The 23,322-nt window shown below is 47.4% G+C and overlaps 9 protein-coding genes across 9 annotated transcripts; 4 read left to right on the forward strand and 5 right to left on the reverse strand.

Moving 5' to 3' along the window:
- TRUGW13939_09887 (uncharacterized protein) lies at positions 1-1,717 on the reverse strand (the record flags this gene model as incomplete). The annotated part of the gene is made up of 7 exons (XM_035493006.1): positions 1-172; positions 241-398; positions 465-557; positions 627-965; positions 1,032-1,315; positions 1,506-1,640; positions 1,702-1,717. 7 exons carry the CDS (start codon positions 1,715-1,717, stop codon positions 1-3), a joined length of 1,197 nt encoding a protein of 398 aa, XP_035348899.1.
- Positions 1,718-3,245: 1,528 nt separating this feature from the next.
- On the reverse strand, positions 3,246-5,067 carry TRUGW13939_09888 (uncharacterized protein; the record flags this gene model as incomplete). Its single annotated transcript, XM_035493007.1, has 5 exons — positions 3,246-3,520; positions 3,573-4,524; positions 4,581-4,712; positions 4,763-4,946; positions 5,024-5,067. The coding sequence occupies 5 exons, from the start codon at positions 5,065-5,067 to the stop codon at positions 3,246-3,248; spliced, it is 1,587 nt and encodes a 528-aa protein (XP_035348900.1).
- A 799-nt stretch (positions 5,068-5,866) lies between these two features.
- TRUGW13939_09889 (uncharacterized protein) lies at positions 5,867-6,913 on the forward strand (the record flags this gene model as incomplete). The annotated part of the gene is made up of 1 exon (XM_035493008.1): positions 5,867-6,913. The coding sequence occupies one exon, from the start codon at positions 5,867-5,869 to the stop codon at positions 6,911-6,913; it is 1,047 nt and encodes a 348-aa protein (XP_035348901.1).
- A 522-nt stretch (positions 6,914-7,435) lies between these two features.
- Positions 7,436-9,076, reverse strand: TRUGW13939_09890 (uncharacterized protein; the record flags this gene model as incomplete). The annotated part of the gene is made up of 5 exons (XM_035493009.1): positions 7,436-8,005; positions 8,062-8,305; positions 8,360-8,508; positions 8,571-8,845; positions 8,938-9,076. 5 exons carry the CDS (start codon positions 9,074-9,076, stop codon positions 7,436-7,438), a joined length of 1,377 nt encoding a protein of 458 aa, XP_035348902.1.
- Positions 9,077-9,856: 780 nt separating this feature from the next.
- On the forward strand, positions 9,857-13,084 carry TRUGW13939_09891 (uncharacterized protein; the record flags this gene model as incomplete). The annotated part of the gene is made up of 2 exons (XM_035493010.1): positions 9,857-10,230; positions 10,288-13,084. 2 exons carry the CDS (start codon positions 9,857-9,859, stop codon positions 13,082-13,084), a joined length of 3,171 nt encoding a protein of 1,056 aa, XP_035348903.1.
- A 979-nt stretch (positions 13,085-14,063) lies between these two features.
- Positions 14,064-16,408, forward strand: TRUGW13939_09892 (uncharacterized protein; the record flags this gene model as incomplete). Its single annotated transcript, XM_035493011.1, has 8 exons — positions 14,064-14,109; positions 14,164-14,183; positions 14,252-14,335; positions 14,395-14,726; positions 14,786-15,194; positions 15,257-15,566; positions 15,617-15,895; positions 15,945-16,408. 8 exons carry the CDS (start codon positions 14,064-14,066, stop codon positions 16,406-16,408), a joined length of 1,944 nt encoding a protein of 647 aa, XP_035348904.1.
- A 573-nt stretch (positions 16,409-16,981) lies between these two features.
- On the reverse strand, positions 16,982-18,092 carry TRUGW13939_09893 (uncharacterized protein; the record flags this gene model as incomplete). Its single annotated transcript, XM_035493012.1, has 7 exons — positions 16,982-17,048; positions 17,105-17,204; positions 17,304-17,616; positions 17,671-17,712; positions 17,776-17,814; positions 17,883-17,983; positions 18,050-18,092. The coding sequence occupies 7 exons, from the start codon at positions 18,090-18,092 to the stop codon at positions 16,982-16,984; spliced, it is 705 nt and encodes a 234-aa protein (XP_035348905.1).
- Positions 18,093-18,491: 399 nt separating this feature from the next.
- TRUGW13939_09894 (uncharacterized protein) lies at positions 18,492-20,497 on the forward strand (the record flags this gene model as incomplete). The annotated part of the gene is made up of 3 exons (XM_035493013.1): positions 18,492-19,004; positions 19,049-19,606; positions 19,835-20,497. 3 exons carry the CDS (start codon positions 18,492-18,494, stop codon positions 20,495-20,497), a joined length of 1,734 nt encoding a protein of 577 aa, XP_035348906.1.
- Positions 20,498-21,634: 1,137 nt separating this feature from the next.
- TRUGW13939_09895 (uncharacterized protein) lies at positions 21,635-22,981 on the reverse strand (the record flags this gene model as incomplete). The annotated part of the gene is made up of 2 exons (XM_035493014.1): positions 21,635-21,826; positions 21,878-22,981. 2 exons carry the CDS (start codon positions 22,979-22,981, stop codon positions 21,635-21,637), a joined length of 1,296 nt encoding a protein of 431 aa, XP_035348907.1.
- Between the last annotated feature and the right edge of the window lie 341 nt (positions 22,982-23,322).

Genomic DNA, 23,322 nt, shown 5'->3' on the forward strand with positions numbered 1-23,322 from the left:
TTAGTCCATCGCTTTCACAAGCACTCTCACTCCTCGACTACCAGTTTCAGGAAACCCCACAAAATAGTCTCGCACTGGATCAATGTCTCTTTCACGGATCGTATCGAAGAGTTCCAGCTTAAATGTGCGGACAAGAGTTGCAACCACCAAAAACATTTCTGCGTATGCAAGACTATTAGAGAAGTCAGTTTAGGGACAAAAGTACAGTTAATCACACAGCTCTAGCAAGTTTACACATACTCAATCCCTTGACACATACGTGCCCCTTTCCCGAAGGGCACAAAGCAGCGATTTGCTTGACTAGGGGCATCGAACCAGCGATCCGGTGCAAACTTGTGTGGTTCGGGATAGATTGAAGAGTCGTGGAGGACGCTAGTTGGGTGCATACTGATAGGAGTCTGTTTCTCGGAGTTAGTTCTGAAGTACTTGATTATGCTTTATTTACTTGCGTTCGCTGGTATCACCCATTCACCATAGTGAAGCGCAGTTCTAGCCGTCTGTGTTAACCTAGCAGACACAGGACAGGAGAGCCGAAGTCCTTCGCGTATTGAAGCAGACTTTTTGCAGAAAATTAGCCTCATTCAATGACACTCATTATTGTTATAGGAAATAAAGGATGATAATACCAGCCATGGCAGTCGCTCTAATGTGTGCAGCGACGGAATTGTCTCGCCCATGGGAGTAGCCTCGTCAAGTTCCTTTTTAATTTGACCGTATATGTCTGGGTTATCCAGCAGATGAAACATAATGTGACTGAGGGAGTGTGAAACAGTCTCTCCTCCTGCAAAAAGAAGAGCCATCCCTTCCTGGAGGAGTCGATCCGCACGTTTCTCTGGATCAGAGAGGGAACTCTGGTCAATAGCATGAAAGAGAGTCAAAGGTCGTTCTCTGCCTATTTCTGACATCGGCTTGTTTTCGGCTGTGGTTCTTGTTGATATATGCGTCGCAACAGAATTGGAAATTTTCTGGTATCTCATTAGTAGTTGTTACCATTTGATTTCATGAGACTTTTTCTCAAATATCGAACTAACCGCGAAAGCATCCAAAAGACGACATATATCCGGGAACAGTGGCTTAACAATCCCTCGAGGAATTGTCATAATCGAAGAAATAAGCCATGGGAACTGTCTAGCAACAACAGTGCTGAATGCCACCGAATCCAAGGTTTTCCTCCAATTTTTTGCTGCTTCGGCGTCCTTTATGAAGTTGAAATCGAGGTTGAAAGCATACAAGCCAATTGTATTCCCCGCAAAAGCTAGAAATGAAGTCTCGAGACTGATGGATTTGCGTGAAACTAATGACTCCTCGAATATGGCTACCAAAAGCTTGATCTGCTCCCTGATCAAAGGCTCCGATTCTTGAATCGCACGCTTGGTGAAAATGGAAGCAGTGGCTGCCCTTCTCTTGAGATGAAGCTCATGGTTGATCGTACCAAATGCTTACAAAAAGGCAGAAATTAGACATTTTTCTGTTGAATATGTGTAAATGTATAGCTGAGTACATACCAGCGAGAGGTGTTCCCGCCATCTTAGCTGTAGGAGGGTATTTGTCGCGAGCATGTAGATTCGATGCATAAAGCACATCGTACCATGCTGGATCTCGTACATGAATTTCATCAGGACTAATCCGAATGATAGGGCCTGGAAAATTGCGGTAAGCATATTATAAGACTTAGTATTTCAAGGTGGTTAAAGTACACACCGTATTGATCATGCATGCGATCTATTTCTCTGGAGTACTGGCCTCCTGGTCTTTGGACCAACTCAAAATATCTTTCGTACCATTTTGTGACTGCAGCGAGCTTGGGTCCTGGAAACCTAGCTAGGGGATGGAATGATAGACGGTATACGGTTCGACATATAAGAAAGGTAATCCAAGGAATTACAAGTATATGGAGGCTGAAATCCATCTTCCTATCTCTTTTTTTCTTAAAATACCGCTTTATCTTCTTCTTATTGTTTCGGAGAAGTTGAGATTGACAGCTCGCAGTACTTATTTTCAACTACACGGGGAATGACTATTCGATATTTTGCCAAGGTACGTTTTCTGGCTGGTATGTTAAATTTCCTGCCGATCGTGTTGCGCGGGAAAGGCAGTGTGATACATGCATTACTGGTCAGCTTGCGTATGGGTTGCATGCGTTGTTGGTATCCTTGTCCATGCATATGCCAGCTGGCAGGACACAAGCCTTATTTTTGTTAACTTGTAGAGGCTTTATGAATAGTATGTATCGAGCATTTTTGCTTTTTACAAATTTAGTGGCACACAAACGCCAGTGCAGTTTATAATTACATTTTACACAAACCACTGCTAATTAGCTACTAAATTTGAAAGAGACCATATAGGGTACTCAGGAAGCTAGGAAGGTGGTAAAAAGCGTGCAGCGGGCCTGCAGCGAGCCTGCAGGGAGGCCTGCAAGTTTCTGATACGTCAACCCTCCACCTTGAAGTTGCAGCGAGGCCAGCTTGAAGCAATATTATTGGCTTCTAAACCTGCAAGGGGGATGGATTAATTCCAAAAACGGGAATTGCTTGATGTGATCGGCCAATAAGCTTCTTTTCTTTTCTTTTCACGGGATATTTGCTAGAGACAAGCCTAGACAATGTTGATGCGATCATCATTACCTAGATGGCTGCGCGAATTAATCAGTTCATTTTATACGTTCTAGATGCCATTCCTCGGAAATTTAGGGATCGCCATACAAGTTTTTATCCAACATAGAATGGTTGCCATATCAATACTATTTCTGCAGCTATGCTGCTAAATGATAGAGATATAGAGGAGAAGATCAACAGTCACAATAAGGCGCATGGGTTGACTTACAACTCCCGGGTATAGATATCGCGCTTCCGGGAGAAAAGAGTCTTTCCTTCAAGATCCCCATATCTTAGAATTGAATGGGGACGATGCGCTTTTCTAGCATGTCTTAAGTTTTTATCGATTATTTTGATGTCGATTGTGCACAACAATGACTTTCAAAGCTGCTGTCGGGCTGTAGAAGTTCGATTCGGCGATTACCCAATTGGGAAATTATCGCGCTTCCGAATATATCAGGGATGCCCCGTACAGTCTCTTTATTTACCGTCTATTTGAAGGGCTTGAACCCAGCATTTCATTGATAGGGTCAAATTTTGCCGCCTTAGGGCATTCTCTAACATCAATGATTGTTTTGTTTATAGTTAATAAAAGTTCGAGTACGGGCCAATCGATTGACATTTATAGCATTCGTGTTGAGGTGTAATAGGTTATTCTCCAAAGGTTTTGAACTTCACAACTTCGACTTCTAACGTTTCCGAGTCAACGAGAACCAGCTCTCCAGTTTGATAAAACTTGGGTATAGAGACCAAGCGCACACGCGTTGTTGATTGAGCATCCTTCATTTCCGAGTCCTGCCCATTCAGTCGGAATGGAGGTTCGCTCTCCACCACCACGCTCTTGAACTCGGGCTGGTTGCCTATGAAGAACAGGTGCGGACAGGCCTGCAAAATAAAAGGATCATGGGTTTGAAAAGGATAGCACCCTGTCGTCAATTAGCGTTCTGTGCCTTTTCTTTGCTGGCATATGCCACTTACATATCGTATCAGGCGCCGTTGGCACTGCACATCGCCATCTCAGCATGGCTTCCATTACCCTTATTCTCGTTTCGCCGTCATTACCAGCCGCCAGATTTCCGTCTTCATCGGCAAAGTCGAGGTACCGTAGTACATCATCCACATTCTGACCACTGCATCCCCACAATCGCCATCCATCCACGTATCCCTCCCATGGGTTTGTCACGTTGTCAAACCAACCTGGCTCCACACCTTTATCTCCCGGTTGGCCATCAGAACAGTAGGCCCTTGAATTTGGGAGCATTGCTCGGTGGATGCTCTGCTGAGGAAGGGAAAAGTTTGCCGGGTCCGTCTCGCCTGGCATCAAGGTCACGGGTATAGTAGGGAGTATCTCGGAAAGAAAGTTGTCAAGCTGAATTATGGGCGACGCATTATATGTGGAGGCATCGTATCCGTATTTCTTAGGCGCGTTCTTCGCTACTACGGTACTTACTGTCTCAACATCGCCCAGTGAATTGCCCGCTATCACCAGACGAGAGATTCTTGTAGGAGATACATCTTCTTCACCATCTGTCCCAGTGTAGCCGAGTAAATATTCTGTCAAGAGTTCTAAAGGGAGGGTATCGCCTGATGAACCAGTCATCCCGAGTCCACTGACAAAAGCTATTTTCGATGAATTCGTTGTATTTTCAGCGCGCTTCAACTTCTCATCCGTCTTGTCGGAGGGTGCCCTTTCCCATCTCTGTGACTGAATTGGAAAGTCGGGGACTTTGATATCGATGATATCGAAATCACCGTCGGAGTTCTCTGTCCCTAATGCGGCAATAATGACACCGGTAACCAAGTGAGTCGCTCGGAGGAGACTTCCTGTCAGTCGGAGACGGCCCGATTCGTCTTCCATCATGATCTCCACGGCGTCAGGATTGGAAGGGTCGAGGTAGGTAAGACGTGGTGGTGGCGCGGCAGCAAAGTTCTTAAATATGTTAGAACACTATCTTATAATTTTTCCTCCCCAAGTCTAACACTTACATCTTGCGCGACATCGTCCAGGATATTAGGTTTCATTGGTAGGTCCATGTAGATAGTGCCGACAACCCAGCATAGTTCTCCTTGTCGCACATCGAGCACTCTTTCGACTTTCCGCGCTTTTTCCCCAGCAATCTGTCTGTAGTCAATATCTGGCACTCAATCAAGAAGCGGCCGTTGCCTACGCTGAAACCATCCCATGCCTCTCGTCCGACCTTCTCTGCAGCCGGCTTCAACTTGGCCAGACGCAAGAAATACAAATCCCCATACTGTTGCTGGTACTGTCGGCTGTCGGCCTTTGGTAACTGGAAGGTGTGAAGAGGCGTATATGCAGAGGGCGCGCGATACTGGGTTGTATAATCTTCGTCGCTATATCGAAAGTGGGCAATAGTCAGCGTACTGTTGTTGCTCGTATGAAAAGAAGCACGAGTGCGATCTCAACCTACCTTGGCGGCTGCAGGAACTTTTCAGCTGAAGCTGCAGCACTCATGATGGAAGTGTAATTTAATTCAGACAGGTAGAAATGACACCATATTTCGCCAGGTCGACAGCAGGGAGCAAGAAGACAGGTCAAGGCATGGAAGAGAGCGAGAGAGAGCAATGCGGGCAGCGCAGGTGGAGTGACGCGCCGCACGCGTTTTTTGGTGCTCCTTCCCGATCAGTCCCTTAATTGGCGCATTTCTGCAGCCAAATCGACATTATTTCCTCGACGACACCTCGCCACGGTCAACCAAAAGGGAGAGAATACAAGGGGAAACAAGTGGGAATCATTGAATATTGTCCGATTATACAATGCTCTAGTTGACCACAGAATCATCGATGCTTCAAGGTCCAAACGTTGGCCATGGTGCCGATTTCGCCCAGTCTTCGACCCGCATACTTGGTGCTACGATGGTTAATTATTATGAACAGTTGTACTCGATCTCAAGCTCAAGCTCAAGCTCAAGCTCATCTCATGTCAATCTCGATTGGGGCGGACCGAGCCAGGCCAGAGCTGAGCTTAGAGATGCCTCGGACCCTCGGCTCCGTCTCGTGAGGGGAAAACGAACGACTCCGCATCGCATGCCCTATATCAAAACGCCCCTGCAACACCCATGGCTGTGCTAAATCTCGGCCCCTCTCTCTGATTGGATTCCAAAGCCAACATTCTATACTGTTTTAATACTACAAGAGCTAGTGCGCTATCTTTGCGACCTCGTTTGTGCTGTCCTCCATCACAAAATAAGACCACCGGGTTTCAAACTCCTACCATTTTCTCGAATTCTCGATTTACAGTAAAGATACCCAATATGTCGTTAGAAACGCCACTATGCAAAATACTCGGTATTCAGCATCCCATTCTTCTGGCGGGCATGGCCAAGGCGTCTGGAGCACCACTAGCAGCAGCCGTGTCCAACGCTGGTGGTCTCGGTTGCATCGGCGGTCTTGGATATACCCCGAAACAGTTGGATGAGATGTTAACAGAGCTCAAATCTCTGCTTCGAGACCCAAACCTTCCATTTGGCGTCGACCTTGCGCTTCCACAAGTTGGCGGTGGTGCTCGAGCGACCAACCATGACTACACCCACGGCCAGCTGGATGAGCTCATTGAAACCACAATCCGACATGGCGCCAAACTGTTCATTTGCGCCGTCGGTATCCCTCCGGAACACACCGTCAAGCGTCTTCACGAAGCGGGCATCTTGATCATGAACATGGTCGGCGCTCCTAGACATGCAGAGAAAGCACTCCAGCGCGGCGTCGACATTGTTTGTGCTCAGGGTGGTGAAGGAGGTGGTCACACCGGCGACGTTCCGTTTTCCGTCCTGATACCCGCAGTCGTCGACGTGGTGAAAAAATATAAAAGCCCTTTGACAGGCCAGACACCACTGGTGGTAGCAGCTGGCGGAGTAAACGACGGCCGCAGCCTGGCTGCTTCCCTGATGCTTGGCGCTACTGGCGTCTGGGTTGGCACACGATTCCTTGCAACAACGGAGAGCGGTGCAAGCCAGCTTCACAAGGAAGCCGTCGTATCTGCCGGTTTTGGAGAAACAATCCGAACTCTCGTTGTTTCGGGCCGACCGCTTCGTGTGCTTCCCAATGACTATATCAAGCAGTGGGAACAACGGCCCGAGGAGATCCAGAAGCTCACAACAAAGGGCATTGTGCCGATGATGGACGATATTGAAAAGGACTCTGATGATGTCGATTTTCCGTTCCTCATGGGGAGTGTTTCGGCCGCTGTCAAGACCATTCAGCCCGCTGGGGAGATTGTCAGGGAGATGGTCTCCCAGGCCATACAAGTTTTGCAGCAGGGAAACACATATATCAAGGGAGGAGCGAGTAGTAAATTGTAATGATGTTTTATGACTTTTTCCGTTGATTGTCTTATACTTCGAATACATAATATAAGCACTCACGAAACGACCATGACTTTTGTTACTCAAGAATATAGCATTTCTAATAAGGTTTATGTGGCCTCCATGTTCTTTACTCATTCTCAGCCTTTTCAACGTAGAATACAGTACAATCTATCACTGTCAGCAGTAAACCTAGAGACCTTGTGTGATTCCTCAGAAAACACATCAAATTCAATCACTGATCCAAAGTGTCTATAGAGGTGGCCTTTCAACTTAATACAATGTAGTCTAGTCCCAATGACAAGACACCCAACTTATGACAATGCCAAGTTATTTGACCACGTCTCAACAAATTGAACCAAGAAAAGGAAATATCCGTTTCCAAGGTCGATGATTTGCACTGCAAACAAAAAACTGGAGACAAATCCAGTATGATAAAAAAAAAGTAACATCAAAAACCAAAAATAAGCCACATATTCGAAAAATACTCCCACCCAACTTCAAACACTTTCAGATAAACTAGATAGTATAACCATTCAAGACCGCTTTGTTATTACCATTTGTTCGAGCTTCAGCTAACGCAGGAGGTGGAGGTGGTCCGAATACCGGCTTTTCAATGACTTGTTCCGAGAAGCGCTCGCGTATGGTTTCGTACTCTTCCTCGTCGCTGATCACGCCGTCGTCGTCTTCATCGTCCTCGTAATCCTCATCGTCATCGTCGTATTCGCTTTGTGTGCCCTCTTCGTCTCCTTCGAGCTCACCCGGTAGACCGTGTTCGCCGATGTGGTGGTGGTGATGATGGTGGTGATGATGGTGGTCGCTTCCGGTTACACCATGCCCTCTTCCTTGTTCTTGCATGCGACGACAAAGTTCCTCGAGATGTCGACATTTCTTCTGGTATCTTTCTAGCTCTTGTTGGTTCCTGTTCCGCTCTTCTGCCATTTCTAGTATATTGCGATTGGTTTGGTCGTGCTTGCGAGTCAGTGTGAGATTTTCCTTTTCAAGGCGCTTGGTCTTTTTCGACATTTCTTCCATCTCCTTCCGGAAAGTGAGAAATAACTCGTTACTGTTGTTCAAAGTATCCTCAACCTAGGGTAATAGTTAGAAAAGACATTTCGCCTATTTTCAAACAGTGAACCACCCACCTGTTTGAATTTTTCGACATAAATATTGAGCTGGCTGCGAAGCTCAGTCTCCGTTTGGTTGAATGTGGACACCTGGACACTGAGAGCACCGCTCTTTTTCTCCTCGCTCTCTGCCGCGCGCTTCTGTTCTTCGAATTTTGCAGTAATACTTTGGATTTCCGCGTCCTTGCTTCGTAACAGGCCTTTGAAGTGAAATTCACGCAGTTCAAACTTTTCCGCAATTGTCTTTATCTTCGAACGCAGCCTTCTCCAAGGTTAGCAGCGCAATTGGTAGACTGTGTTTTGTTGGTGTGCTTACGCTTCGTCTAATTCAATATTCATCTTTTCGTACTTTCGCGTCTCTTTCGAAGCCATGACATCCTGGATATCATAAAGCAGGGAACTCAAACGTTCATTGACGACCATGCGGGCTCTTCTTTCATTCTCTTCAAGCTTTTTGTTGTCGTCCTGCACATTACCCCCAATATTGTCAGCGTAATGTGGATAAAGAAGTGTATGGTGGTACCCACTTTGACTTTTTTATTTTCCTTAGTGAGTTCACGACATAGCTTCTCCAATTTATCTTTCATGGTAAGCGTCTTATTCAATTCGGATTTGCCCTTGTCCTGGTCCTTTTGTAACTGATCCGCACGTTTTTTGCTTTTGGAGTGATCCCGATCCAGCTTCTTCATGTCCGCTAGCAACTCGGTGTATTTCTTGTGGACGGTCTCGAGTCGGGTCATCGGTGATTCGATATTGTTCAAAAGTTGGTTCAAGTCTCTCGTAGCCTTCTTGACTTCGCGTTCTGGGAAGAAAAAAAAAATTAGACACATGCTCGTTGCGGAAAATATCGATCTTCGATTTCGAGGGCCGCAGAAACAAGGAGAAGGCACGCACCAATTTCAGCTTCTTGGTCCTTTTCTCCAGCCGCATCTTGCTCCAATTGAGAAATCTTGGCCGCTAGAAGCTTGGAGGTTTCGTTCGGATCGGCCATCTTCTTCCCCTTGGCCTTCTTAGACATTGTGGTCGATGCCATGGTTGTTGTATAGCCAGTATTGTACAAAATTCCCCGTTATAAGGACAAAAGAGGTTTCGGAAGGTGTTTGGACGATGTATCACTGTGGGTTCGCTGTTGTCGATACAACTACTGCCGTGCCTGGACCGCAACCAGGATAGTTGCGGTCAGGGTCTACCCTGTCAAGGTGCCTGGAGGCTACACGGAATGCTCCCTGCGGTCGTACAGTCGATCTATGTCGCTCAACTAGATCGATCGTGCTTGTCGGAATGCGGAAGTCGAGGTACATGCGATGTTTTCTCTCTCTTCGCCGGGCCGAGCAGGAGACTTTCTCGAGGGCGTGTGGGAGTCGCAGAGGAAAGTCGTAAGGAATGTCGCCGATTCAGGCCTGCTCAGAATGTCTGGTGCAAGCGCTGGTCTACCGAAAAAGATGCAGCCGATATTCCTACCGGGGTTTCCAGCGTGGTTAGAGTCGGACGAAGCCTGTCGTGACTCGTGAGAGGGGAGTGACCGGCTTGGCTCATCTCGGCCTAGCGTCGGATTTCGCATCGAGTCACTTTTCTTGGCATTCGCCTCCGAAAAGACTTGGTGAAACCACTGGAGAAAAAATATAAACTCCCGACGTCTGTACTTGTGGGGTTTTGTTTGAGTTCTTGCCATGCAATAGGTTTGGGCTTTTCTGTACATTGCAAACAGCGCCAACAAAGACTATCCCCCGAGCTTGCGCGTGAAGAAACCCGACCGACACCGGCATAAGGCTTGAGCCGGTTTATCTGTCCAGCTCGGTCTGGAGCTATCACCATGCTTCGCCTACCGACTGGCGTGCGCCGAAACCCACTGACTCTGCTGAGAGCTGCTGGGAATCCACGGCTACAACGGTCCCGGTTCCAGAATGCGTCGTTATCTATTCGTCCGGCTTCGACGGTGACGGATCTGAAGAGCTATCCGGGCGTCGGAGAAAAGCTTCATGGATTTACAGTCAAGGAGACAAAACATGTTCCGGAGCTACATCTTTCGGCTATTCTGTTGAAACATGACAAGACAGATGCGGATTATCTCCATGTGGCTAGGGATGACAAGAACAATGTTTTTGGTATTGGATTCAAGACGAATCCTCCAGATGCCACCGGAGTACCTCATATACTCGAGCATACAACATTATGTGGGAGTGAGAAGTAAGTGGAACGTATTTTTTTTTCTGTGTGCCAGGGAGACTGACGATACCATCAAAGATACCCTGTCAGGGACCCTTTCTTCAAGATGCTCCCTAGGTCCCTCTCTAATTTCATGAACGCCTTCACATCAGCCGATCACACCACGTATCCCTTTGCCACCACAAATAAACAGGATTTCCAAAATTTGCTGTCTGTCTACCTCGATGCTACACTCCACCCACTATTGAAAGAGGAAGACTTCCGACAAGAGGGATGGAGACTCGGAGCCGAAAATCCGCGATCGTCGGAGGAACAAGCAACAGAGGCCACTAAGCTCGATGATATCGTCTTCAAGGGCGTTGTCTACAATGAGATGAAGGGACAAATGTCGGATGCCAACTACCTGTATTATATTCGGTTTAAAGAGAGCATTTTCCCTGCTATCAACAACTCTGGCGGTGACCCGCACTCTATCACGGATTTGACGCATCAGCAACTAGTTGATTTTTCTCGGAAGAATTATCATCCTAGCAACGCAAAGATTGTCACATACGGTGATATGCCTTTGGCTGATCACTTGCAGCAAGTTGGAGGTGTTCTGGATAGCTTTAATAAAGGAGCAGCAGACAAAGATGTGAAGGTACCACAAGATCTTGGACCAGGACCTGTGAATGTCACTGTTTCTGGCCCTATCGATTCGTTTACGAGTGAAGACCGGCAATGCAAAACGTCTGATTCGTGGCTGATGGGCGAAATCACGGATATTGTGGAAACATTCTCGGCAGGAATCCTGTCGTCGTTACTGCTCGATGGCTACGGCTCTCCTATGTATCGGGCCCTTATTGAGAGCGAGCTTGGATCGTCGTTTACTCCCAATACCGGCTTCGATACATCTTCCAAAGTCCCCGTCTTTTCAGTTGGTGTGAACGGTGTGCGCCAGGAAGACGTGCCTAAAGTGAGCGAAGCAATTCGTAATGTCTACGAAGATGCAGTCGCGAACGGATTCAGTGACGAAAAAGTCCAAGGTTTCCTCCACCAACTGGAACTAGCGCTGAGACACAAGACGGCCAATTTCGGCATCGGAGTCATGGAAAAGACTATCTCGTCGTGGTTTAATGGCAGCGACCCCATAAAGGAGCTTGCTTGGAACGATGTCATCAATGAGTTTAAGACGAGATATTCAAAAGGCGGATATCTAGAATCTCTGGTCCAGAGATACCTTCTCAACGACAAATATATGAAATTCACGATGACAGGCTCACCCACATATAACCAAGAGCTCGACGAGCAAGAAGCAGTTCGAAAGGAAACCAAGCTTTCTGGTTTAATTGCGGAACATGGCTCTGTCGAAAAGGCCGTTGCTGAACTGGACAAATCAGAACTGGATTTGCTGAAAATCCAAGAAGACGCACAACTCGCAGACGTGAGTTGCTTGCCGTCCGTTCACGTTAGCGATATTTCAAGAGAAAAAGAACGCAAGCCTGTACGAGAAGCCAAGGTTGACGGCGTCGAGGTGGTGTGGCGCGAGGCGCCAACGAACGGTCTGACATATTTCCAAGCTCTGAATCCGTTTGATGGCTTGCCGAATGAGCTTCGTTTGCTGATGCCACTGTTTAATGACTGTGTCATGCGCCTTGGTACCTCTGGAAGAAGTATGGAGCAGTGGGAAGACTTGATCAAGCTCAAGACAGGCGGCGTCACCACCTCGTCGTACTTGGTCTCTTCGCCAACTCAACTAGGAAAATTTAGCGAAGGACTCCAGTTCAGCGGGTTTGCACTGGACCAAAACCTTCCCGTTATGCTGGACATCATCCGCACTCTGGTCACAGAGACCGACTTTACAAGCGAAGCAGCTCCGCGAATGGTCATGGAACTGCTACGTTCTACGACGAACGGCGCCCTGGACGCTGTTGCTGGTACGGGCCATCGCTTCGCGGTGAACGCAGCGGCTGCTTCTTTGAACGAGAGCTTCTGGGTTCAGGAACAGCAGTCTGGATTGGCTCAATTGCAGGCTACCGCCGATCTTCTTTATAAAGCAGCCAACTCTCAACAAGGCCTTCAGGAGCTCATGGACAAACTTCGTCTAATCCAGAGCTTTGCTATTTCCCGAACGCCTAACTTGCGTGTTCGCATGGTTTGCGAGGCCAACAGCGCGTCGGAAAATGAGGCTGCTTTGCAGAAGTGGTTATCAGCCCTTCCAAAACAGGTTGCAGCTCCTTCTTCGAGTAATACGCTCGAGCTTCCTAGCAACCCCGGAAAAGTCCTCTACGACATGCCATACAAGGTGTATTACTCGGGTCTTGCAATGGAAACAGTGCCTTTTATTGACCCGTCGAGCGCATCGTTGAGTGTGCTCTCCCAGTTGCTGACTCACAAGTATCTCCATCCAGAGATTCGTGAGAAGGGCGGTGCTTATGGTGCCGGAGCCAGTAACGGGCCTATCAAGGGCGTCTTCACATTGTCCAGCTACCGAGACCCTAACCCAAACAACACGTTGAACGTCTTCGGCAAAGCCGGCACTTTTGCTCGTGATCGTTCTTGGACGGATCGTGAGCTCGAGGAGGCTAAATTGAGTATCTTCCAAGGACTTGATGCGCCCACCAGTGTCGACGAGGAGGGAGCGCGCTACTTCATGAGCGGTGTCACTCACGAAATGGACCAGCGCTGGCGAGAACAGGTCCTCGACGTGACGGCCAAGCAAGTGAACGAGGTGGCGCAGAAATTCCTCGTCGATGCACCTCGCCAGGCGTTATGTGTGCTTGGTGAAAAGAAAGAATTTTCCGAATCGAGCGAGTGGGCTGTGAGGAAGCTATCTTTGCAGTCAGAAGACCCTGCTGTTGAAGCTGGTGAAGACAGCCTCGCAAGCACCGCATAGTCTGTATTGCCTGTATAACATGCATTGTCTGCATTTTGCCCCGGAGTTCTGTACACATCAGACCATCTACTCTCCTGCATTTTATTTGGATTGTTTGCTGCATTGGCAGCTAAAATTAGGGGATGATTTTGTGCGATATCCATATACCCTATGTATTATAATGTGTTTTTATGTGGTTGGTGGAAGTATTACGAAGTCTACATATCTCTTGTACTATACAGCATGAAATCGCTACATCCCTTCCCTTGGTGAACACCGGTTGACATTGACATTGACCTGACACAGACCTGCATATACACAACACGCGCTGCTAGAACAGAAAAAGACTCGTCTCCAGTCCTTGCCATGACTGGCAGATGACTTAGTCGCCCCCAGGCATTCAATGCCTGGGGTTATAGCGCAAGATCAACTCCAATTCCTCCGTCCGGTTTCACCAAATGTCCAGCACAGCGGCAGCTCTATATGCGGATCTACCGTAAACCATCGCCCCGATGTGTTTGTGTGAAGATTCCGTGTATTAAGCTGTCTTGTCTGTCTAGACGAAGCCAGGACAAGGGATTCTCCGTTTTTCAGACCTACCCAGCCCGCGAGTTCTAAGGAGGGTGGACTAAAAACGCGAGGACAGCTAATGTAATAATTATATAAGACATTTATTTAAATCTGTCTAATTTCTTAGTAGTACAGCCGCAAATTATTAATATCTTGCTCATGTACGTATACACAACAGTAAGCCCGGCACGGTTCAATTGGACGGATGTGCCTGCCAAGACTTACGATAAGCCGTTAGTAGCGTACTACCTCGGCCACCGCGCAATCAGCCATGCGTCTTACTCTTGAGTCTTACCGTCCTACAGTGTTCTTACTTGTGCTTATATCTCCCATATTGGTTTTACGGGCCTCCCCGTGGCTGTATGAGCAGTATGTGATTTTTTAATCTTTTCGTCCCACGTCCACACAAGCAATAAAGGCTATCATCACAATGGCGGACACTCAGCCTGGTGCGCCTAAGCCGACCAAGGCCTGTGGTGAGTGCATTGTATTTGAGACATCGATCAGTTCCAGTCTAATCGGATATCTAGTCAACTGCCGTAGGCAAAAGGTAATTAGCCTTCAAAATGGCAATACATAGCACGAGGCGTCAATTGTTAAACATTCATGTCTTAAAAGATGAAATGTCAAATCGACGACTCGCCCCCATGCCGCAGATGCAAGGCTCTAAAATCAGAATGCATCTTTCGACCCAGGGCAAATGTATGTAGCCAGCCATACCAATCTACCCTCTTCCGCTCAATATTGATGAGTCTATGTAGGCCGCGGTGATTCATCGGATGCCGGAAATATCTCCCAGCAGTACGGCTACTGCCACGGCCAGTTTCAACTTTGCGTCCTCGGCGACTGACCAGGCCTCTATTTTGTCTCGGCTAGACACTATCGAGGCTCTCCTAGGCATCAAGAAGGTACCTAATGATATGTCGACTCTCGATGCCGAAGATGACTTGGATATCGCACTGGACGAGTCCGACGATGGAGACTTTCCCTTTGCTGGGGTAGGCAAAGCTCTGACTCGATTGCGAGAAATGACCAAATCGGCCCAGGATCAGAATATCTGGTCGAAGAAGGTGGTTCGGCAACTATGGCGGTCGTGCGTGCGAACTATTCAAAGTATCTTTTTTTGCTACGTGCACTTACTTGTAATCGCAGATTCCACACTCATCTCCCCTTGCTGCACTTTTTGGCCGATCGTAAAACATTTTTCACGCCGACACCTCTGCTTCTGGCATCTATACTGTACATTTCCTCGCTACATCACAACTCAGCTGAATATGCGAGTCTGGCGCCTGGTTATTTTGCCGCTACATGCAGTGCTATTGCAGATCTCGTAATGCCTAGCCCGGCATTTGATCTGGGGGACTCCAGCGAGTTTGAGTTTAAAGCGGACGAAATCGCTTTCAACGATATCCTAGGCTTGATCATGGCGAGTTTGAGCTCAGAGGCTTTCATCGACGCAACTGGCTCGTGGATCTCCATTGGATATCGACTTCTTTTGGATCATTGTCCGCACTTGGAACGGGGTCCTTTAGACTGGAAAGGGCTTTTTTCAGGTCTTCAGGTAGGGGGGGTTTTTTTTTATCCTTTGTCTTCTTAAATATTGTTGTGTTCTAAGAAAGAAAGGTTATCGATGTCGAACACGCTTCGATTCATCTGTGCTATCCATTACTGCCAAAGCAGCCACCCCAGCAACAACTTCAAAACCTCGATCGCTCACAAGACACTGCATATCGTGGCTTGGCTCAGATGATGCACAGTGGGCTCAGCCATTTTGTCGGCAGGGGGCTACCGTCGATATGGTCGTTTGTCAGTGGAAAAGGTTCCGGCAAGCTTGTTAATTCCGAGTGGACCTTTACAGACCAGGACTTGCAAGTAATTCGACGCTGGGCAAAGGGGCTGGACGACTGGTTGGTCCGATATAATGGAGCTTCTCGTAAGTCATAAACTTTTTTGGCCCGTTGCTGAAGCTAAACATGAATCCAGAGCCTTCGGAGGCCGATCGCCACGGTATATTGATCCTTCTTCAGTATCATCTGCACAAATTATTCGTCCTTTCCATCTATCACCCCGCTCGTGGCCACGATCTAGGGGCACACAATATTACTTCGACCGAGAAGCACGAGCTTTTGATATCGGCACGAGCAATTCTGCGTCTCCGTGAAAATGATACGGGAATATGGTCAAATTGGGATCTTGTCATGGTGACACTGGCTGCTCTGCTGGTGCTCCGCGGTTTTGAAGACAGAATGGCCAATGAAGATGGTATGCTAGACTAGAGTGAGTTGAAGAACTTCGCTGACATCCTTTTTAGACATAGCACTGGTTCAAAGCCATCTAAGAAGCTTGCAAGGCAGTCAAAGGCCTGCCCCGAGTGTGCAACACGTCCTGGCAGATAGGCTCGAAAAAGCCGTGCAAAACATGCACAGCCCCGTATCCCACAGCCCAGAGCTGATCATGACGAACGCGAATCTGGACTACTCCTATACTATATTTGACCAAAACACACTTCCCTTGGCAAACCCGTCCTGGCTGATTCAAGATCCTCTGACGATGACGACAAAACATGCTGTTCAGCTATCGCCAACGGAGACTAGGAGTAATATACCTGGGCAGTATCATTCTAATACCATGGTGCCACCACCACAAAATGACGCCCAGACGTTTCAGACGAGACAGTGGATACAGGATCAGACTTCGAATATGTGGCCAGCGAATCTGCATCGGTTGTTTGGACATGACGAATCACAGGCAGGAAATGGGTCATTGGGGAGTTGAATTGTCTCAGCCCTGCAATGACTATCAAATTCTCACGGCGATGACTGGTAGCGTATTGTGTGTGGTCTACCACAAGCCAGCGAGAAATCACTTTCACCACTTATCCGCTGTGAATTTTGCTCTGGGCAGTATGATATCACTTCATTAATGATTCTTCTCGCCTTGCTGCCTCGTGACGCATGTTATCTCTAACACTTGGATGGCACATCGGAGTTGGACTACATATTTCGAATTGTTTGACGTATAGTCTTCGAACTGCCATCATTCTCCAGTCTCTGCTTTCGAGGCAGTTTGAACCTTGGAATTCGGTTTAGGTTAGACAAATATCTCGGTCAGAGAGATAGATGTCGCGGGCAGATTCCTCCTCTGTTGTGTGATTAAATGGAACCACGCTGATGAAACATTGAATGTCTGCATTTGTCAGATCGCCATGCCTTTCAAATTTTTATGGCACAGACCCTTTATTTATGTATATATAAACATGACATTCGAATTCTCAATTCCACATTAGTCCGGAAAGACTGTTACAGCCTTTCTTCATGAGCACTGAATGCTTGATAGCAGGTAAAGAAATCACCAAGGCAGTTCCAGAGGCGTAGCCAGATTCTTTCCCAGTACGGGCTCTGCAGTCCCGATATCACTGTATCCGTTAGAGCCATATACATGTATCGCAATTGATGTATAAAGGAAACTTACCGAGGACCCCTCGGAGCCCAGTACGTCCCCGTTTTGCTAATATCAAAGTCATTCTCGACAAAATCCACTACAGACTTTGCCGACTCGTCAGGTGTGACAGCTACTCGCCGTCAGCTTTAACCCTTTTTTTAAATAAAAAAATAGATAGAGAAAACTCACCACCCCCGGGGGTTAACGCTCGACATCTAGACAATCTTACTCAATCTCTCTCTGGTCTGATCGATCTCCTCCTGCTGCTTATCAAGCTGGGTCTTCATTCCCTTCTTCACCCGTCTCATCTCCTTGATCTCCTTCTCCGCACTCTCCAACCTATCGCAATGCTGCTTGTATATTGCGCGATTCTTTTTAATCGCTTCGACCTGCCTATCCAGGTCCCCCCGAACTTTCTTCTTGTAGGCCAAGGCCTCGGGGCCCAGCTTTTCATCCTCCTGGTCGAGGCATTGTTTTTTGATGGGGAGCTCAACCCCCTCTTCCTGAGCCTCTTTCATAAGCTCCTCGAAACGACGTTTAATCTATACCCAAATCAGTCCATCTATATAATCAGCACTAATAACATGTATACTTACGTCCGCCGACGATTTCTGCTTTGAATCCATTTTAGATGGATCCTGAAATGATTCATCATTATTAAACTCAATGCATATACATTGAAAGTACTTTGCTTTTCTTACCCCGGGGACAACACTGTCCATCTCCATTCGAGATGACAGCTAGAATAGAGATCGTTAGACTCAGTTCAATCGCACCAGTTATACTTGGAAAAAGCTAGACTACTCACCCCAGTTCCTTCCTCAGCTTTGACAAACAACGATGCCTGCCCGCCAGTTGCCTGACGAACAGGCACCGTTGCCGTCTCGGCCTGGAGTTGATCATTGTCGACTTTTCAGATGGTGGTCAATGTACAGGTAGTTGAGTGGTTGTTCGATAGCTACTAGGACAACTTACGAGATTGGTAAGGGAAAGTGAAAGTAAATTCCGCTATATACATATCAGTTATCATTACGATTCAATTGTGATTTGGGAATATGATATGGAATACGAGATGGCTACTTACCCATTGCTTCTGCTACTGTTGCTGCTGTTGTTGTTGCTGTTGCTTTTGCTGTTGTTGCTGCTGTAGCTGTAGCTGTTGATGAATAGGAGACGTCCTCGATGTTATTGCGCCCAGCCCGTCTTAGGGAAGGAGACTCCTTCCACTCCCGTGACCACCTCCTTCCTAAAATGGAAAAAACCACTGAAATACATTCGAATCTCATTTTTTCCCTATCTCTCCATCGAAGACATCATCGTATTCAGTGGTGAACCAACGCTAAAAAGATTATCGAAGCTCTTTGAAACTTTTGCCAATTGGCTCTTTAATCAGCGAATTCAAATTGGTATCGACACAATGGATTCTTCTATTGTACCTCGAAAACGCCGCTTGATCAATGATTACTTCTCTCCTGCCCATGCCCCTGTTCGCTCTACTCCCAGCGACAGAATTGCGCAAGCCCAAGTTTCGGCCTCCTCTGCTGCTGGCCCCAGCACCTCAAAGCGACTGATGAGAGATGAGATCCCTGACTCAGAAGCTTCGGACGGGGATGGCATGCCTGATTTCACCAAATGGCGCAACCTGGGGTCATTTAAATCCCCTCTAAAGATCCCTGCCGACGATATGGTCGGAAAAGCATTGGAGCCATATGATTCAGTTGCCGAGCTCGATGATAGTGACATTGAGTCTGCTAAAGAGAAGAAAGCCCTCGAGTCCGACCCTGAGTATTCGGTTAGCGACGAGGAGGATGATGATGACGATGAAATCGCCAATCAGACAGATCCTTCGCCCGAAAAGGGTGATTCTTCGCAACTCGACAACTCAGTCGCTGTGTTCTGCTCCTCTGCAGATTTCAAACGCCCATTTGCAGTCTTGCTTCGCGGAATCATTCAGTTTTTGATGAACTGGCACAGAAAGACATCCCTATTGATTGTTCTCTGCGAGCGATGAACCCTTCATACTGGAAGGCGTTTCGTGATCTTGATATTGACACTTGGCTCGAAAAGTATCTGAAGGCGATACCAGAACAGGTGCAAGCCTTGTTTGAAAAGGAATCATGGTCATTTGATGTTTTATTCGCTCTTCCATCGTTCAAGAAAATCCCAAAACGCCAGGGTGTGTATGGCATCTTTTTCCAGTCTGAACATCACGGACAAGAGAAAGAAATGGGTTATGTTGGTGCTGCCCCGACTGGCTTGAAAAAGCGATTTGATGCACACAATGAGACAATTCGATATACCCGGGTAGGAACTGTCCATTCATCGAAGAAAGATATGTGTCTTTACCGACATGCCGGCCGCAGTGAGTTTCCATTTGAATTCAGCTTCAAAGTGTTGGCTGTCTTTGATGGATATACCGAGCAGAGTTATGTGTACATGCTCGAAGGAATTTTCATGGTTCTCCTCCGAACGTTTTATCTTCTATTTGAAAACAAAACAAACACACAAGCGTCATTTGACCTTTTTAATCAGGTTTGTGATAACTTTGGTATCACTCGACAGCTTTTCGGCCTGAATATGGCCTGGTGCTTGACCCAGAAATTTCCGCATCCACTTTATTCTGTGCCTTCACCATGTCAAAACCCAGCTGGTGATATCATGACATTGCCTTCAGGAATGAAGTCAAGCTACGGCCGACGTGTTTCATACTAAGGCGACCCTTCAAATGGATTTCTTTGCGAATGGTGCTATAATAACCAGAGCGGTGAACTTCTTCCTGACGCGGAGGCTATAGCAAAACGCAACCGACGTCGTGATGAAAAACAAGGATTGATCGATCCAATTTGTGACGGCTGTCACCGGCCCAAGTCCGAGATCATCAAGGACAACAGTCACAACGTCTCCACGCAAGTCTTGATAAATTCGCTACACAAAGATGGTAAACGGTATTGTATGTACTGCTACAATTTTGTGAAGCAAAATAAAGAGGAGCCTTCTTCAGAAGAGATAGGAAAGCTCTTTAGGGGTGAGCGGATTCGTCGTGCTCTCGAAAAAGGCGAATACAAGGCTTGCCAGAACTGTGGATTTACTCCCCCACTAAATCATTCTGATGAGTCTGATGAACAGAAGCTCAAGTATCACAAACCCACTGAAAAAGTCCTCTGTTTTCGGTGCCGAGAGCATTACAGTGGGCATGGCACGCTTCGTGTCCCGTTTGCCGATGCTGTTCAAGAGAAAAGGCGTCAAATCAAAGAGGCCGAGAACCGAGGGGAAACCATCAAATGCTACTTGTGTCCAAACACTTGCGTAAAGGGAAAAGCAGTGGTTTCACAATGGGCCGTCGGACCAGTATGCCAAAGGAGACGATGCCTAGCCTCTTACAAAGCTGAAAATGCTCGACTGAAAGCACTTCATGCATCATGATCGGCAATCATTGTCGTTTTCATTTCGATGGGTCAAAATCTATCTTGGCATATACTTCCTGCCACTATCATTATAAATGACTAGCTGGGTCTGACAGCTAGTAACTGTCCTTTTCAAGCGTTACTGCTTGAATCGGAGGGGCCGCGAAAGCGGTTGCGGAGAATATATACTTGTATATATATTTGATACACCGGGACTTTTGAACGGTGTCCGCACCCTCAACAAACGGGCAGACACCTTTACGTTGGTGTTGGGGATCAGTACGTGACTACATATGTATAGTCATGGAAGCTAAGATCTGCCTACGATAGCTATCATTAAGCTGTATAGTCTATAACAAGAAGGCAACTGATAATATAATTGGTGAGTGGCTTGACTACTTCTTCCCTGAATATGAGCTTTTCTTTGATTTTAGACCAACTTCCTTTGACGGTGGTTTATCCCCCTTTTTCTCTAGATCAATAATAAGTGATGTTGATCTTTTTACAGAAGCTGTCACTCTATATGAAGCGGCAAGGTCGCTGCCTAGAGTCATAGAAACTGACTGAATTTCAGATATGAACATATCAAACTTCTATGTAGTCAAGGTAGGTTCATATCATCTTACTAACTACTAGGAATTGTAATCAGGGATATTGAAACTGCTAAGCTATAATGAGCAAATTTCGCCAACTCTATTGAGGCTTCCATGGTTTCTAAATAATATGGTCGATCCTGGCTCGCGCGTGTTGTTGCGTAGACGAGGGATGTGGATGGCAGAGAGGCATAGTGGGTGGCTAGGGAGGCGCCGAGGCCGCGTGTTGCGCCCATGATGAGGATGTTTTTGGACATTATTTTGTCTTTCTTTTATTTAGTATTGTTTGTTTTTGGATCTGTGAAAGTTTTAAATGCGAAAGAAGAGGTCAGTTATTGTTGTTTAAATGTCAAAGGTGAGGCAGCAATGACGCAACATGTATGATAGATGCCTCGCTGCGAATCATGCTACATGCAGTTAAAACTACAACGCAAGTTTAAGATGAAGCTTGGTTCTAATATATTATTGGCCCTAAGACCATGCGGTCTTATAGTAATATCTTACAGCGCATAATTTATACCATCTCCGCCTTCATGTCGAATAGCTTACTTAAAGTGGATAGATCAACTACCCTCTGAGAGGTCTGCCTCATCTTCCAAAGTCACCTCAGTCGGTTGGCCCTCGGAATGTAAAGAATTAGACCTTTGTGATATCGGTGTTATGGGTAAAGAAGGAAAGGGTTCGGTCGTTTCGTCATTTTCATGTATAGATGAGGGGTTACTTTGAGGCATGCTCGGGGAATTTGGACCAGAGGACTTGAACAATTAATCAGTCAGGAGTCGAATAATAGTATATAGATTTCTTACCTGATCTCGAAGTAATCCCTGCGTCACAGCCAAGTGTTGAGCTGCGTTGCGCCTTCGCGCGATTTCTAGCTCTTCTTCGTTTTCCGCGGCTTGTTCCTCCTTGGCTAGTTCTACCATGGATGGATAATCTTCGGTTTGAATAGGTTCTGCGTCTGATTTCGACTCTCTCCGCTCTCTTCCCCTGCCTCCCTTGGAGTCTCTGGAGGAGTAGCCGGATGTTGTCCGCCGTGATCGACCACCGCTTCCGACAAGATGGTCGTCAGATGTCAATCCGGTGCTTCGACGGGCTAAAGCAACAGCGAATTCCTCGTCCAGCGGAACAGCGTCTTCGTCGTCTTCATCGTCAAATATGAGGTCTCCTCGGGAGCTTAAAGAATTGGCCGTCTCTTGTGATGACTGTGTTATGCTTCTGACTCGTCTTTGTTTCTTCCTCGAGAGTGGAGGGGCAGGCGCGCTGTCACTTTCCTCATCCCCTTCCTCTATCAAAGGTTGAGCTTCAATACCGTCATGGGTTTCGTGGGCTTCGTATTCCTCGTCATGGGGAAGTCTTCCGGGTCGCTCCTGTAGATCAGCCGCTGATGGGCGATACTTGACTCCTCGCCGGCCAATCTGCCACGGAAGGCGCTCCAAAAACCCAATGATGGACGATTTGGGGATCACAGTAGGATCGTTCCTCTGGTCTGGCAACACAGAACTCCTCCTCCTAGTGCGCGCCGCGCCATAGCTCATTTTGCGCTGTCGCCGGGGCTGCTGCGCAGAAGATCCACCGCGCGGGCCCCCGCTGCCGGCGAGCAGCCGGTCCAGTTCATCATTGCCCCATCCCAATAACCCATCCGTCTCGTCCTCATTATCCCAATCGTCGTAGAAATCAAAGTTCACCTCGGCGCGACCCTGGCGCCGGCGTCGCAAGTGATTGTCGCGGCCGCTCGGTAGACACGGCTCTGTGCATTCCTTGAGACAATTGCCGATCGAGGCAAAACAGGGCGCGAGGTACTCCTGCGCAAACGTATAGAAACCCTCTTGGGCAGTCTCATTGGCAGACTCGAGATTGTGCGAGAAACGATTCAGGGTCTGGCGGATTCGGGGGTCATTCGTGCGCATCATCGTTGCTTCCAGTCACATTGAAATCGGGGCAGAGGATGTGCCCGGGCCAAAGTCCGTCGTTGCTCTGGGAGGGGGGGGTTTGTGTTTCACATGCCTTGTCGCAAGGGCAGATTGTGAAGATATGTCGGGCATAACCTATGGGTGAGAAGGAATGCGATGATTCATTGCGATGGAGGTTGGGGGCACCGTTTGGCGGGTGATCGATCCGCTAACACTAAACACTTGTTCCCCACGCACGTGAGGAGATAAGCCGCGCCAATCAACATGGTACCAACTTTTCTATCCCGTACAACACACATCAGAAGTCACTGAAGTAGTGGAACACGCAGCTTTGGTTTTCG

Source organism: Talaromyces rugulosus, chromosome V, assembly GCF_013368755.1.
Source record: "Talaromyces rugulosus chromosome V, complete sequence".
NCBI classification, from domain to species: Eukaryota; Fungi; Ascomycota; class Eurotiomycetes; order Eurotiales; family Trichocomaceae; genus Talaromyces; species Talaromyces rugulosus.